Source organism: Pelodiscus sinensis, chromosome 24 (assembly GCF_049634645.1).
Source record: "Pelodiscus sinensis isolate JC-2024 chromosome 24, ASM4963464v1, whole genome shotgun sequence".
Taxonomy (NCBI): domain Eukaryota; kingdom Metazoa; phylum Chordata; order Testudines; family Trionychidae; genus Pelodiscus; species Pelodiscus sinensis.
Window position 1 is genome coordinate 21,649,280 of NC_134734.1, and position 17,275 is coordinate 21,666,554.

General features: G+C 47.9%; 1 protein-coding gene across 2 annotated transcripts in view; it reads right to left on the reverse strand.

Annotated features, from left to right (window-relative positions):
* Window positions 1–17,275, reverse strand: part of HORMAD1 (HORMA domain containing 1) — a 58,731-nt gene that overhangs the window by 13,889 nt on the left and 27,567 nt on the right. For both annotated transcript variants that reach the window (XM_075907336.1, XM_025179851.2), the window contains exon 12: window positions 4,153–4,229. In XM_075907336.1, the coding sequence (XP_075763451.1) occupies window positions 4,153–4,229 (77 nt within the window). The remainder of the gene's footprint in view (window positions 1–4,152; window positions 4,230–17,275) is intronic.

Sequence of the window (17,275 nt, forward strand, 5' to 3'; positions counted from 1 at the left end):
AAGAAAGTGTATGTTTGGTCTGTAGACTGTGCTGAGTAAGCCCTGAAAGCAACTCATGTAAAGTTATGAATCTGGTACGATGGACTTGCATGTGGCCATATATCCCAATAGTTGGAGACAGTCGTGGACCATTACCTGAGGACTGCATAATAGCTTGTTGACCAGGTCCTTATTTGTTACAATTTGTCAAGAGGGAGAGAAGCAGTAATGGTTGTTGAGTCTAGATGAGCTCCTATGAACTGTAAGGTTTGTGTTGGAATAAGAGTTGATTTTGTCTTATTTGTAGGCCGAGGGATCTGAAGCAGCTGACCGTGATGGAAGTACTGTGTTGGGCGTCAAGTCTGGAGTGTGCCTTCAGGAGACAATCATCCAGATAAGGAAAAGTAATAACACCTTGCTTCCTGAGATAGTGTAGCTATTGATAATATTTTGGAAAAAAACTCCCAGAATAGTAGACAGACCAAAGAGTAGTACCCTCTATTGGTAATGACTGGAACCTAAGACAAACTGGAGAAAGTGTCTGTGAGCTGGATGAACAGAAACATGAAAATATGCATCTTGTAAGTCAAGGGATAAGGACCAGTCTCCCTGTTCCAGTGCTGCAATAATAGAGGTGACTGTCACTGTCTTAAACCTCTGGTTTTTAATGCATTTGTTAAGGGTTCTCAAGTCAAGGACTGGGTGCCATTCCCCACTTTTTTCTCTATGATAAAATGAGAATAGAAGCCTTTTACTATGTATTGGGAAGGGACTGGTTCTATCACGCCTGCTTAGAAGAGATGTTGGACCTACTGTTGGAACAATAGCTAGTGAGAGTGGGCCCTGAAGAGGGACAGGGTAGAGGGTATGGAAGTAAAAGGCATAGTTTCTACTAAGCATACTGTCTGCAGTACCCATCTGTGACGGGCCAGCGCCGGCCCGCACTAGGACCGGGGAGGCTGCCGCGCCGACCCCGGGGGGGAGGCCGGGCCGAGCTCTCCGGACCGGCCCTGGCCAGGACACGGCCTCCACTGCCAAGCTCGACGGAGGCAGGGAAGCCGTGGCGAACGGGGCCGCCGGGTGCACCGCAGCGGCAATAGGCACCCAAAGCCAGGGGCGTCAGGACGGGACTCTGCCCCCAATGCCCTGGTAGTGGGTTGGCAGCCACACTGAAGACGGCGTGCCCTCCGGCGGGGGGTTTAAAAATCAGCTCCCCAGCAGAGCAGGGGGAGGGACGCCGGGGAGGCGATTCCCCCCCCCTCCCCCCCCCCGCTGGAGACAGGCGGCGGAGGCTCCTCGTTGGACTCCGGGAGCAATCCACAGGAGCGACCCCGACCAGGAGGTGAGATCCAGAGCCGGAGGACCGGGGAGCACAGGGTGGTTAGGAAGCAGCCCGGGGCAGGGCCTTTTTGGCACCCGTAGGCTGACATGTTATGGGGTGGGAATCCATCGGCTGGGTAAGGGTCGTGACCCCAAACCCCTAGAGCCCCAGGCTGGGACCTGGTGGAGAGGACGGGCCCGGGTCCCCCTAACGCCCCCCGTACAGGGATACTCCACCCGCTCCGACAAGGGCAAAGGACCAGGGCGACAAGAACCAAACCACTAGGCGCAGACTGGGCGGGCTGGAGAGCTCCCCAGGGAGGCACCAGGATGGTAAGGGCTCGCAGGGCCCCAGGGCCCCTTGGCAGGGGCTCTGAGAGCTCACGCCCCAGTGAGGACACATGGGAAGACTTTAAGGCGGTGGGCTCGCAGGGCTGCTCCCCGGAACTTGGGGACGCACACTCGCACCCGGGACAAACCCGCCACACCATCTATCTGATGAGCTGGGCTGCCAACTAAGATAAAATTTGAGGAGACAATATTTGAACATCTTAGGGGAGGATGGTGATGCTGGTGAGAGTGAGTGGTTTTCCAAACCCTCGACAAAACTCACATTTTCTTATTAGGTTGAGGGGGCTGATGCATGTTTTTGGAGGTGTGCAATGGCACTGAAACCTGTTATGCAGAGGTTGATGTTGGTCTTGCTTGTGATTTTATTGGATGCACCGAGGATATTGTGGTCTGGGATATGATTTATATCTATACTGTCTTCTCCTAGGTGCCGGTGTATGGATACCCAGGGTTCATAGAGTGGCTCTGGAGTCCTTCATGGTATATAGGATTTTGTTGGTGGTAGCTGAGAATAACTTCTCTCCAATGAATGGGAGGTCCTCAGCAGTTGATTGAATCTCTCGTGGAAAGGCACTGAGTTGAATCAAGATGTCTGCCTCATAACAACTGCCTTAGCCATGGATCTTGTGGCTGTAGCTACGGCATTGAGAGCTGGCTTGCAAGGCCATTTAGGAGACTGTGGCCCACAACTACAATAGCACTGAACTATTGTTTTTTTTGCATCAGGGGTGTTGTTAATAAGGTAGTTGAGTTTGAAGTAATTCTTGTGGTCATATTTACTCAATAGGGCCATGTAATTGGCCACCCAAATTTGGGGAGTGGCCAAAAAGGTCAAGGCTTTTGCTGTCACAGTTGGAAGGTATGGAAGGAAAATGCTGCTTATTTTTCTGGTGGGCAGCTTCCACAACCAGAGAGTTGGGAGCAAGGTAAGTAAAGAGGAACTCAGGGCCTCTAGGAAGGATATAATATTTCCTGCCCGCTCACTTACAGGTAAGTGTTACAGTGGCAGGCATCTGCTGGATGGTTTTGGCTGGGTCCATTACTGCTGGATTAACTGGTGAGGCAATCTTAGATGATGTCACTGATTGTAAGATGTCAGTGAGGTTGTGCTGGTTTTCCGCAACCTCTTCCAACGTAATGCTGAGCTTTGCCCCTACCCATTTAAAAAGGTCTTGGAAGTGTGTGAAGTCATCAGCAGTTGTGGGAGGGGGTGGCACGATGGCTTTATCAGGGTAGTAGGAGGAGTTGATATCTGGGGATGTGGCAGGGGCCAAAGTCTGTGGCTGGCCATTGTCTGCCTCTTCCTGATACTGTTTTGGTGGTGGAAATGGAGGTAGTGGGGATGTCTCCTGTGGTGTAATACTGTGCTTGGTAAAGGGTGGCCATGGATTGCAGTATTTCCAGTATCCTGGATAGGGCATGGGAGGTGGCATCCATGGCTGCCAATAGCAGGGAGACGAGTACACACTGAAAGAATGGATGGACCAGTGGGAGTAGAATTCTGAGGTGAGACTACTTGCACACCGTTGTCTTCCTTGCTGGAAAATTCAGCAGGGGAGAGAGGATGGTGCAGTGCCAGAGTGCCTGGTGAGAGGTTGGTGCTGAGAAAAAGAGAATTAAAAGTTGAAGAGACTAAGAGATCTCTATGGTGAGTGCACTGTGGTGCCAGAATGGACAGTGCCGTGAGAGGCTGCACCAAAGTTATCTGCAGTGCTATGGATTAAATTGGTGCCGACCACAACGGGGAGGTTGTCAGTGCCTCTATGGTGCCAGTGGCAGATGCAGAAGAAGCAGTAGGTGTCAGGAGTGGTGCCTGTAATGTTGGTACAGTAGTATTGGTCCTGGAAGATGTCGTAGTATGTGAGGCAGGAAATTTGAAGCCTATAGCCTTGGCATGGGGTTATTGTGTAGTGGTTTTAATAACAGTGTATGGGATGCTGGAGACGCCCGGAGCATCATGCATGCTGAAAGGCAGCATAGCAGATGGAGTCAGCACTGAAGTGGTCAGAGAGTGCCACTTTGCTGGAGGAGCTTTCAGCGACACCGAACAGTGCACTTTTTTGAAGATTTATTTTCCATCATTGGCTGAGTTTTCAGATTCAGGCCCTAGGTCGGAAGCTGGGCGAAGGGATTATTCAACAATATCAGTTTGAGGCATAGGTCCCCACCCCTGTGAGCTCGCTCTCTGAGCGTGGCTCAATGGGAACACTCATGGGGGGATACGGGATTCTCCTAGACAATGAACACATTGAGAATGCCCATCAGAGATAGGAATAGTGTTGTTCCATGAAGTACAATGTTTAAAACCTGGTGAGCCAGGCATCCTATCTAGCTATAAAGATAAGGGGGAAACAAACTTTTTTAAAAATGTTTTGGAGGGTTTTTTTAAGGAAAAAAGGGGAAAACTACAAACTATCTAAGAACTATAAGGGAAAATAGAACTACTTATCTAACTAGAATTGTAACAAAGAGAAAGAGTGGAAGAGAATATAGCGTTTATACCTGAGAATTAGAAACAGGTTTATTCTGGCTTTCTTCAGACCTCGTAAGTTCATCTTCTTCACAAGTTAAATTTAATTCTGTGAAAGGTTTGTTAAAATAAATTCTAATAGTAATATAACAGCATTTTTTACATTTTTTAGACATCAGGGTGATATGCATCTAATAAATTTAAGTCAGGCTATCCAGACACTTTGAAAAAAAGAGGATTACTCACCTTGTGCAATAATGGAAGTTCTTCGAGATGTGTATCCCTGTGGGTGCTCCACTCTGGGTGCTGGTATGTCCTCGTGCCAGCGACTGGAGATTTTTCTAGCAGATCCCTGCTGCACTGTGCACGCACGCTGGCACTTCCTTATGCCATTGGTGTCAGTTAGGCATGTGTGCGACACAGTCTCCTCCGTTCCTTCTCTACCCTTGCCACTGGACCAAGAAGGCTCCAAAGCAGGAAGGGTAGTGGAGAATCCATGGGGGGACACATCTCGAAGAACCCCCATTACTGCACAAGGTAACACTTTTCTTCTTCGACTGATGTTCCCTTGGGTGACTCTGGATGACTAAAAAAGCAGTAGTCGAATTGTGGAGGCGGGTTTAGAGCTCTGTCCCGGTCACTGAGGTTAACACTGCTTGTCCAACAGCCATAGATGACGTGATGACCGAGATAAGCAGGTAGTGTTTTACAAACGTGCGGTTTGATGACCAGGTGGCTGATTTGCAAATGTCCACTAGAGGTACATTTTGGAGGAAAGCAGTTATGGAGGCCACGGCCCAGGTTGAGTGGGTGGTGATATTGTCAGGTGTTTTTTTGTTGTGGATGGTATTGCATGTGTGGATACATGATAAGATCCAGTTGGAAATCCTCTGGGATGAGACTGCTTGGCCCTTGGAATGTTCAGTGAAGGACAGGAAGAATCTGGGCGATTTTCTCCATGATTTTGTTCGATCTATGTGGAATGTGAGTGCTCTGCAGATGTCAAGGGTATGCCATGCAGCTTGAGATGGATCAGCATGTGGCTTGGGGAAGAATGCAGGTAAGTGTATGAGTTCATTAATATGAAAGAGAGAAGGGACCTTCGGGAGGAATTTGGAATGAGGCTGAAGGGTTACTCTGTCCTTATTGAATATTGTGTAAGGGGGTTCTGCCATTAATGCTGCAAGCTCCCCCACTCTCCTGCTGAAGGTTTATGGCCACCAGAAAAGCAACTTTCATGGATAGGTGTAACAATTAGCAAGTTGCTAGAGGCTTGAAGGGTGGTTTAGTCAAATTCTTGAGCATGTGATTATGGTGCCAAATGGGGACTGGAGGCTGAACCGATGGGAAAGTATTTTGGAGACCAGTAAGGAATCGTCTGGTGATTGGGTCTGAAAATAAAGAGTTGTAATCAGTGGTCCGGTAAAAGGGCACTATTGCTGCTATATGCACCTTTACCATATTAAAAAAGAGGCCCGACTCCCTTAGTTCCAATAGGTAGTCCAATATGATGGGGATAGGGATGGTATCAGGACGGATGGGATGACTGCATTTGAGCCAGTCAGAGAATCTGGTCCACTTGTAAAGGTAAGGTTTTCTGGTGGACTCTCTCCTGCTATTGATTAATATCTGTTTCACTCGTTCAGAACAGGTTTTTTGGGATTGTGAAGCCATGAAGGAGCCACACATGGAGGTGGAGTTAGTGTGATTCTGACATGATGTTGACTGTGAAGACTGTGCTGCGGGGGAAAGATGAACGGATTTGCTATCACCAATCTGTGCAGGTAAGGGAACCATGTTTGTTTTGACCAAGCTGGTTCGACAAGCTCATTTTATTCCGGTTCGACAAGCTCATCGACCACATGGGCTCATTTTATTCTGATTTTAGTGATAATTCTGTGGAATAAGGGGAGTGGTGGGAATGCATAAAGCAAAGGGAAAAAGTATCTCCCAGAGAATCCTTCCCCAGGGCTGCTCTGGAGCAATAAAGGTGACACTTGCGATTGGCTCTGGTTGCAAAGATGTCTATGTCTGGTTGTCCCCATCAAAGGAAAACATGTTTGAGGACTTAGGCATCTATCTCCCATTTGTGATGTTCATAAAAATACGGCCGAGAGTGTCCACCGTAACACTGAGTACCCCTGGAGGATACATGGCTATGGGGGTAATTTGGTGTGCAAAGCATCAGTTCCATAATTTGAGGGCTTCCGTACAGAGGGAGGGTAACCAGGCCCAACCCTGTCGGTTAATATAATACATGCAAGTTGTATTGTCTGTCATGATACTGATTGTCTTTTGCCCTATATGGTGTAGAAAGTGGGAGTTCTAGCAGATTGATGAGCATTTGCTCATGGAGGGACCATTTGCCTTGTACCGTGTGAGGTCAGAGATGAGCTCCTCATTCCATAAAGGATGTGTCCATTGTAATGGTGACTGTTGGGGTCAGCTGATGAAATGGTCCACTCGTCAACTGTCCACCATTCCAATGAACTGAGGGCACGTGGTAGGATAGTGACTGTCTTGGAAATGGGATCCCTGGAGGGGGTGTAAAGAATGGCTAACCAGGCCTGGAAACACCTCATGTATAGTCTGACCAGTTGGACCACATCATGGTGGCAACCATGTGAACCAGAATCTTGAGGCATTTGCAGACTATTGTAGTGGAGGTTGCACATGCCACTGTTATGAGGTTGAGGAGGGCCTCGAATCTGTGAGTGGGCAGAGTTGTCCTGGCTGTGATGGTGTTGATGTATGTTCCTATAAACTCCAGAGTCTGTGTGGCTTGGAGCGTGGACTTTTAGTAGTTTATGTGAAAACCAAGTTGGAGTAAAAGATCGGTGGTAGCACTGACCAAGTCTTGCATTTCCTGGAAGGCTGTGCCTTTTATAAAGCAGTCATCCAGGTATTGGAATATTATGATTCCCTGATGATATAGGTACACCATAACAACACTAGAGTCTTGGAAAAAGCTCTGGGAGCTATTGAGAGGCCAAAAGAAAGAACTCAATATTGGTAATGGTGGTTTCTCACTGTAAACTGTAGAAAGCGCCTGTAGGAAGGATGTATCATTATGTGGAAATACACATCCTGAAGGTCAAGAGCCTAGGCCAATCCCATTGGTTTTGTGCTGGAACAATCATTGCTAGTGTTACCATCTTGAACCGTTGGTATGTGACATACTTGTTGAGTCTTCTTAAATCTAAAATGGGTCACTCACCATTCTTCTTCTGGTTTAGTAAGTACGTTGAAAAAAACCCTCTCCCTTGGAAAGCCATTAGTACTGGCTCTATGGTACCCAGAAGGTGAAGAACCTCCTGCTGAGGAGGGTCTCGTGAGGTGGTCCTTGAAGAAGGATGGGGAGGGAGATGGGGAAGGGGAATAGAGATGAAGGGGATGAAGTAACCCACTTTGATGAGCTCTGGCACCCATCTGTCTGATATTATTTGTGCCCATTGATGTAAAAAGGGCAGGAGGCGGTGGGTGAACTGTAGCTGTCTGGCTGGTGGTGTAACAGTTGTGGCGACATCTTTCCAGCTCCCAACCAACCTTTCAAATCTGTTGCTTTGATGAGGGAGGTTGGATATTGAAAGTTGTTGTTGGTGCTGAGGTCTGCAGCACTGGGATCTGTGTTTCTGTTGGAAGTTGTATCTTGTCCATAGTCAATACAGTTCTCTGGGTCATTGGTAAGTGTTTTGTTGGGGGGGCATGCATACATGCCCAGAGTGCATAGGGTTGTGCATGAGTGGATTTCAAACGTTTTGGCCACAAATAGAGTGGTTTTGTTGAAGGGAAGGTCTTCGACTTTCTGCTGGAGATCTCTGGGTGCTCCAGAAGCCTGAAGCCATGAAGCCCTTCACATAACGATGGCTGATACTGACCCGGGCAGCTGTATTGGCCCACATCCATGGCAGATTGTAATGCCATATGGGAGATGATGTGGCCCTCCTGCATCACATTTAGCAGTATTAGCCTCTTATGCTCCAGAAGGAATTATATAAGCTTCTGGAGTTTTGAATAATCAGAATGGTTATAATCAGCCCGCATAGCCATGTAGTTTGCTGCTCTGATAATCAAGGTGGCAGAGGAATAGACCTTATGCCCCATAATGTCCAACCTTTTATGGTCTCTGTCCTGAGGAGCAGAACTCATACTGGGTTATTTTGTCCTGTGCCTGACTGAGTCCACCACTAAGGAATTTGAGGTGGGTGTGTGAAAAGAAAGTCTATACTCTTGGGCTTTATAAAGTATTTGTGGTCGGCCCTTTTATTGGTGGGAGTAATGGACGCTGGGGTTTGCCAGATGTTATCAGCAGGTTCTATCCATTGGAGAAGAACAATGCAGGAGGATGTAGGCGGTTGCAGTGTGCATAAGAGTCAGTACTGTTTTTCCTGTACCTCTTACGGGTCTCAATTTTGTGCCAGGGCTACTCTTTTAAAAAGGAAGTTTTTCTTCTCTCAGAGCACAACCTGTGAAACTCCTTGCCAGAGGATGTGGTAAAGGCTAGGACTTTTAACAAGGTTCAAAACGAGCTAGATAAATTCATGGAGTTTAGGTCCATCAATGGCTATTAGCCGGGATGGGTAGGAATGGTATCCCTAGCCTCTGTTTCTCTGGAGGTGGGTGACGGGGAGGGATCACATGAGGATTACCTGTTGTGTTCCCCTCCCTCGGGGCATGTGGTATTGGCCACTGTCAACAGACAGGATAGTGGGCTGGATGGACCATTGGTCTGACCCAGTATGGCCGTTCTTGTTGTTATGGCTGGACTGCACCGAGGAGCACAGGAATGGCAGTACCGATAAGCTGCAGGCTGAAGAGGACGTGCAGTGCCGTGCCCATTCCAGTGGCGGTGCTGAGACTCAATGTGCAGTACTCAATGCCGCTGGTACTGTCAGGGATGGTGCTTTGGGCAGAGGCATTTCGGTGTGGGGTTTCTTTGGTGCTGCACGTGGTGCCACCTCCAGTGCTGTCTTCGGCACTGATTTGTCTGGTGTCTGCTGTGGGTTCTGTCTAGACTCGGAATGAGCCCTATTCTGCAGTCCCGATTACTTAGGCCAGAGCTGCCTGGCTTATCGCCTATGCTCACTCTCAATAAGCTCAGTGCCGTGGGTAGCAATCTTGCTGGGGAGACCCGGGTTTTCACTTCAAGCTTGCCAGAAGAGATAGAAGAGATAGATGGACGATTTTTGTCCATACCTTTTGGCTTGTCTGGTGTTTTGGCCCTGAGAAGTAAGACAGCCTGAGCAAGCTGAAGACATTTCTCGTAGATGTTTTCAGCCTATTGGCTCAGTTGCATTGTGCTCTAGAAGTGAGGTTTGAGCAATGTGCACACTTCTGTGTCAAATGACCCTCTACCAGACACTTTATACAAGAGGTATGCCCGTCGGAGATGGGCATAGCCTCATGGCAGGATTCACACCGTTTGAAGCCTGGGGATCCAGGCATGAAGAAAAACTAGGTCAGGTCAGCAATGAACAGTGAAGAAAAAATTTTGTTTTTTTTAAAATAAAAAGTTTGTTTGTTTTTCTTTAAGGTAGCGGGTTGGGAGGGATTCAAAACTTGGAAAGGAGAGTAAAATTGAGAAGAGGAAGTTACTCACTCTGTGCAGTAACAACGTTTCTTCGAGGTATATGTCCCTGTGGGTACTCAACTTGAGGTGTCAGGCTCATCCTGGCGCCGCAGTTCGGAGAGTTGTCAGCCATGGTCCAGCCAGACCGCGCATGCGTTGGGAGCGTGCTGCTCGTGCTGATTGCTAGCTTGCGCTGAGTCTGGCTTCCCGCCAGTTCCTCCGAACTGGATCACTCCTGAAAAACATAAGGAAGAAACTCTGAAGGAGGGAGGAGGGTGGGTTGTGGAACACCCATAGGGGCATACACCTCGAAGAAACATCATTACTGCACAGGCTGAGTAACTTCCTCTTCTTCTTCGGTGGTGTCCCCATGGGTGCTCCACTTGAGGTGAGTACAGAGCAGTAGCCTCATCTGCAGAGGCGGGATCAGAGTCAAGATCTGTCTGCTGTGGACAGCACTGCAGAGGCCAGTGCTGATTCTCACGAAATTGTGTTGATAGCACAGTGCTTAGCAAAAGTTATGTCCGAAGACCATGTCGCCATACGGCGAATGTCTTGGATTGAGACTCTTTTGAGAAAAGCTAGGGAAGTGGACGTTGCTCTAGTGGAATGAGCCATAATAGGAGTAGGTATGGACTTATTTCGTAAAGTATAGCATGTGGTAATACATTTCATGATTATTTTAGATATTTGCTGCGAAGATAACAGTTGGCCCTTGGATCTTCCGTCAGAGCACAGGAAAAGCCGCTGGGATTGTCAAAATGGGCGAGTCTGTTCCAGATAAACAGCGAGCGCCCTGCAGACATCTAAGGGTATGTCTGCACTACCCTCCTATTTCGAAATAGGAGGGTAATGTAGGCATACCGCAATTGCAAATGAAGCCCGGGATTTGAATTTCCCGGGCTTCATTTGCATAAGCGGGGCGCCGCCATTTTTAAATCCTCGCTTGTTCGAACCCCATGCCGCGCGGCTACACGCGGCACGAACTAGGTAGTTCGAACTAGGCTTCCTAGTTCGAACTACCGTTACTCCTCATGGAATGAGACATAACTGAAAAGCATTCGATTGTCTGAATGCAGAATTCGCCAAGAGGTGGACCTTAATAGATGAAAGATCCAGTTTAGAATGGTGTAGATGGAGGATGTAGTCCAGGATGTGGTGAATTAGACTGGACATTGCATCAAAACCATTGGCTATACACCACGAATGGAACCGATGCCACTTATAGAGGTAAATCTTTCATGTGTATTCACGTCTGTTGTGAAGTAAAATTTGTTTTACCTCTTGCGAACAAAGTGCTTCTGTGCTATTGGACCAGCTAGGAGCCATGCCGTGAGGTGCATTCGGCCGATTTGTGGTTGTGGCATGATCATCCCTGGCTGCATGAGCAAATCCGGTCATTTGGGTAACGGATATGGTGGTCGGCGAGACATTTGCAGCAGAAGAGGGAGCCAGGTCTGTCTGGGCCAAAACGGAGCTATTAGTATCATTGCGGCCCTGTCGTCGATTATCTTCTCCAGAACTCTTGGGAGAAGTGGGACAGGAGGAAAAGCATAGAGAAGATGATGAGTCCAACTTATCAGGAACACATCTCCCAGGGTATGTCTACGCTACCCTCCTAGTTCGAACTAGGAACGAGGTGTACCGGTAGTTCGGAATAGGAAGCCTAGTCCGAACTACCTAGTTCGAGCCCCGGGGTTTTAAAAATGGCGGCTCCCCGCTTATGCAAATGAAGCCCGGGAAATTCAAATCCCGGGCTTCATTTGCAAGTGCGGTATGCCTACATTACCCCGCTAGTTCGAACTAGCGGGGTAGTGGAGACATACCCCCAGAGACTTGGAGCCCAGACTGGCTCTGGAACAGTATCTGGGACATTTTGCATTGAGATATGTGGCAAACAAGTCTATAGTGGGGTGTCCCCAGCGTTGGAATATCAAAAGAACTACTTCCTGATTGAGTTCCCACTTGTGTTGAGGAAACAGGTGTCTGCTCAAGGCATCTGCAATGGAGTTGTCCTTGCCAGGTAGGTATGTTGCCATAATTGTGATTTTGTAACTGATACACCAATTCCATAGCTTCATGGCTTCTGCACACAGGGATCTTGATCAGACTCCCCGCCAGTTGATGTAATACAGCGTGGTGGTGTTGTCGGAGAAGACCTGGACCATCTGACTACAGATCCTGGGAAAGAATGCCTTGCATGCGTTGAATACTGCCCTGACTTCCAGAAAATTGATGTGTTACAGGGCTTCCTGAGCATTCCATTGGCTTTGAGCGAATTCGCCCTCACAGTGGGATCCCCATCCTAGGAGAGAGGCATCCAAAGTAACTTGGACAGTAGGATATGGATGGTGGAAAGGAACCCCGGAAAGCATGTTGACTGGAGAAGTCCACCACGCGAGGGATCATTTCACTGTCGATGGCAATGTTACTAGCCTGTGTAGATAGCAATTTCCCGGATGATATACGGACACTAGCCAATGTTGCAGGCACCTGAGACGTAGTCTGGCGTGCTGTACTACGTACATCGTTGCTGCCATGTGCCCCAAGAGTTGGAGACAGGTAAGTATTGACACTCTTGGGCTGAGGGACAGCGTCTGTGTGAGGTTCTGTATTCTGTGAAACCTTTCTATAGGAAGATAGGCCTTGGCTGTGGCAGAATCTAATTGTGCCCCAATGAACACGAGGGATCTTTGTGGTACAAACGAGGACTTCGGAATGTTCAATACAAGGCCCAGATCTGTGAATAAGTCTCTCATGACTTGAGTGGCCGACAGTGCACTTCCAAATGAATGAGTCTTGATCAGGCAATCGTCTAGATATGGAAAGATCATAATGCCTTGATGATGAAGATACGCTGCCACCACCGCGAGGGTCTTCGAGAAAACTCTGGGTGTGGAGGAGAGGCCAAACGGAAGGACTTTGTATTGAAAGTGCTGTGTGCCTATGACAAACCTCAGAAAACATCTGTGTGCTTGGTGTATCGTCACGTGGAAATCCGCATCTTGCAGATCAAGGGACATTAACCAATCGCCTTTGTTCAAAGCTGGGAATATAGAAATTAGAGTTACCATCCTGAATCTCTGCTTCCTGAGGTACCAATTGAGATTGCAAAGGTCCAGAATGGGTCTCCATCCTCCCAACTTCTCGGTGAGAAAATAGCAGGAGTAAAATCCCATGCCCCAAAACTGATCGGGTACTGCCTCCACCGCACCAATATCTATGAGACGGAGAACTCTTGCATTTGGAGATTCTCATGAGATGGGTCCCTGAAAAGGGACGGGAATGGAGGGAAGGTAAGGGAACGGGAAAGAAGAGGGATGGAGTATCCTGATGTTATTAACTCCCGTACCCAGCAGTCTGTGGTGATGGCAAACCATCTGTGCTGGTACGGTCTCAGTCGGTGATGGAATAACTTCTGTGTTCCTGGATCATACGTTAGTGGAATGCTTCTCAGTCCCTCGGAACGGGAAAGAAGAGGGATGGAGTATCCTGATGTTATTAACTCCCGTACCCAGCAGTCTGTGGTGATGGCAAACCATCTGTGCTGGTACGGTCTCAGTCGGTGATGGAATAACTTCTATGTTCCTGGATCGTACGTTAGTGGAATGCTTCTCAGTCCCTCGATCGGACCATCAAACTTGCTGTCTGTTGTTTTGGGAATTAGGGTTTTGTCCGGTTTGGGATCTTCGCTTTTGTTGACGGTCAGGGGCGTTGTTGCTGTTATGGATGGTCCTGTTGTCTGAACCTGGGCCCCCCATACGAAAAGGGCCTCTGTCGGAAGTAGGGTGTATACCGTTTGTGATTATATGGAGGTGTATACATCCCTAGCGTTTTCAGGGTAGTTCTAGAATCCTTCCCAGAGTGCAAAACTTGGTCAGTTTTCTCTGCAAATAAGACTCGGTCTGTCAAAGGACAGGTCTTCTACCTTAGATTGTAAATCCTTAGGTATAGATACCATCTGTAGCCACGAAGACCACCTCATAACTACTGACATTGCCATGGCCCGTGCTGTTGCATCAGCAATATTCAGGGAAATTTCCAAGGTCGTTGTTGAGGCCATATAGCCTTCCTGGATAACTGATTTTAAAAGCTGCCGTTTCTCGTCGGGCAAGTTCTCTAAAACTGCTACCATCTTTGAATAATTATCAAAGCTATGGTTAGACAGATGAGCAATAAACTTCGCCATTCTCAATATAAGTGTGGCGGAAGAATAAACTTTCCATCCAATAAAGGTCTAAATATTTAGATTCTTAATCTGCAGTAGCATTCCTGTGTTGTGGCGACCTGGATTTTTGCTGAGCTGCATCCACAACTAATGAGTTCTGTTGAGGGTGCATGAACAGAAATTCCATCCCCTTAGGGGGAACAAAATAATTCTTGTCTGCCCTCTTAATAGTGGGCTGAGAGGATGCTGGTGTTTGCCATATATCATTGGCAATTTCTAAGATTGTGTCATCAAAGGGTAATTACATTTTGGATTTTTGGGAGTTTTGAAGGTTCTTCAACAGCTTATGTTGCTTTTGTTGAACCTCTGCTATATGCAGGTGCTGTGATTCTGCCGATCTTTTAAAAAGCTCCTGAAATTGACGAGCGACATCTACTGGAGAAAAATCGCCAGGGAACACTGCATCATACAGAGAGGAAGAAGCAACAGAGTGGTCCATTGGGGATTGCTCCTGTGGTTGTGACTGTTCCGGTGTCACTAGCTGCACTGGTTCTGATTGTGCTTGAGGGAGCGGCACATTTGCAGACGGTGTAGAAGGTCGCGAAGAAGCGGCTGGTGGAGTGGGAACACTGGAGCTGTCACGAGAGCGATACCGGTAGCGTCGTGGGGATCAGGAAAAAGAGCGTCCAGAAGAGTATGGTCGCTCATTATGATAGTCACTATGGTGATGATGATCACGACAGTAACAAGAAAATGAATATGCAGGTGAGTACCGTCGTCTGTAATCGTGACGATAACGAGATGAAGATGAGCGCATAGGCGATCTAGGTGAGCGAGATCTGCTTCTGGTGTACGAAGGTGATCAAGAATGTCTGCGATAACAACAAGGTGATGGTGAATATCGTTGAAAGTGTCTTCTCAAGATAGTGGTAACATGAGCCGGCATTATGAACTGAGGAAAAAAAATTTTTTTAAGATAACTATTGAACAAACACTACCTAACTAGTATATATCCTGATGTGTCTTCCGGTGATGTGAGAAATGTTGACGCGTGAGCTGAATGGCCCTGAGCCAAGGAGGTTTACCTGGGTGGTCGACAAATACCTTTGATGTCGACACCCGCGCGTCCAGACTACCGCGATGAGCCGACAAACAGCTGATCAGATGTTTGTCGGCTCAGCGCGGCAGCCATGTAAATTTAAATGAAGCGGCGATTATTTAAATCGCCGCTTCGTTTTACTATGTCGGGTAGCCTAATTTACATGCCTCTGGCGACAGAGGCATGTAGTCTAGACGTACCCTGAATGTCAAGGGAATATAGCATGGTCCGGGAGTCTTTCATGGAATGGAGGACTTTGTTGGTTTTAGATTAAGAGCTTTTGGCCCTCAAATGGAAGATCTTCCACGAATTATTGGATTTCTCGAGGGAAGGCAGAGGAACTGAACCATGAAGCCCATCTCATGACAACTGCTGTGGCTGTCGCCCTTGTGGCTGTGTCCGCTACATCTAGGGCAGTGTGAAGGGCTGTTCTTGATATTGCATGGCCCTCTGCAATGACTGCTCAAAACTGCAACATTTTCGCCTCTGGTATATCACTAATAAAAGTATTAAACTTTGGGTAATTGTTAAAATCATATTTGCTGAGGAGTGCAGCATAATTGGTCACTCTAAGTTGTAATGTGGCTGAGATGTAAAACTTTTTACCGAGCATGTCAAATCTTTTATTATCTGTCTGGTGGCATGGAGATAATGCTGCTGTTTATTTCTTTGCTGAGCCACATAGACTACCAAGGAGTCTGGTGGTGGATGAGTAAATAAAAATTCTGACCCCTTTGGGGGAACATAATACTTGCGGTCTGCCTTTTTGCAGGTGGGAAGAATTGAGGCAGGGGTTTTCCAAACAATTTTGGCAGGTTCCATGATGGCTGAGTTGATAGGCAAGGCAATTTTAGAGACAGGCATAGCCTGCAGGATGTTGGTAAGCTTGCGTTGTGTGTCCTGCACTTCCTCCATCGCAATGTTTAGGTCTGCTGCGACTCTCTTAAAAAGTTCCTGGAAAGGGGGGAAATCTTCAGTAACTGCTGAGGGCAGTGGCATGATAACCCCTTCCATCACAGACAGTGAGTTTGCATGGCCCCCCAATGCACTGCTAGGGAGAATCCACTCTGCAGTGCTGGGACGCACCGACACTTGCTGTGGAGCATCCCCAGGAACATTTCTCGAAGAATAATAATGGGGAGGACGTTATGGTCATTCCGGGTACCATGGCAGGTGGTATGGTCTTTCACAGCAGTGATTATATTGGTGAGGTGCAGTAGGAGAGGAGTGCAGCAAGAAAAAAAAAACACTCCTCTGATCGTACACAGCAAGTCCAGTCCGGTGCATTCAAGTAACAACAGAGATCTAATGTAGCCTGGAGATGTGAAAGCTGAAAACGGCACCAAAGAAGGTTCCATTGAGATAGGGAGGGAAACAACATGCCTGTCATTATTGTCAGGTGCCAGTGAGGCATGAGCAACTCTGGCTGGCTCGGTGTGGTCAGCATGCTGTGGTGCCTGTGCCATAGCCTCTGTGGGCAGAGGCATCTGTGCTGATGTCGGCACACTGGAAAGCATTGCCAAGCACTTGCGGGGCCGCTTCACTGCAGGTTCCGAGCTCTTGCCCTGTTCCAGGTCTTGAGACATCGCTTGCAGTGGTGCCGCATGACTTCTCTGGCAATGATGACTATGGCCTCAGGTTAATGCAGGGTGCTGCAGCAATGGTACCTGCCAAGAGTCTTTGCACTGAGATGCTGGAGGTGCCAGGCTCATCTCCCCTGCTCACTCTGGGGGACAGTTTAGGGGATAGTGACCTCGCCAGGTAGATCCTTTTCTTCTGGTGTTTGTGAGGCGAGGGGGAAGCAGCCTTTTTCTTAAGCGGGTCTCTTGGGGACGGAACTGGCTGTGGCAACTCTGTTGGCTTCACTGCCTTTTCAAACAACATCATTTGGAGCTAAAGCTCCCGGTCCTTCCTAGCCCTCACAATGAGGCTGCAGCAGTGGTCATATTTTTGGGGTGCATGTGACTGCCCCAGACACGGCTGTAGAACAGCGTCTATGCATGAATTGTGACCATCAGAAACAGGCATGGGGTCACTGCATAGCTGGCACATTTAAACCCCGGAGAGCCTGGCATAATAGTATGCAGTGGCCACTTGCTGAGCGTGAGGGTAGCTGATTAAGTTTCAGTAGTGAGGGATGGCAGAACAAGGAGCAATGGTCTCAAGTTACTGTGGGGGAGGTCTAGGTTGAATATTAGGAAAAACTATTTCACTAGGAGGGTGGTGAAATACTGGAATGGGTTGCCTGGGGTGGGGTGTGGAATCTCCACTCGTAGAGGTTTTTAAGTCTTGGCTTGACAAAGCCCTGGCTGGGATGAT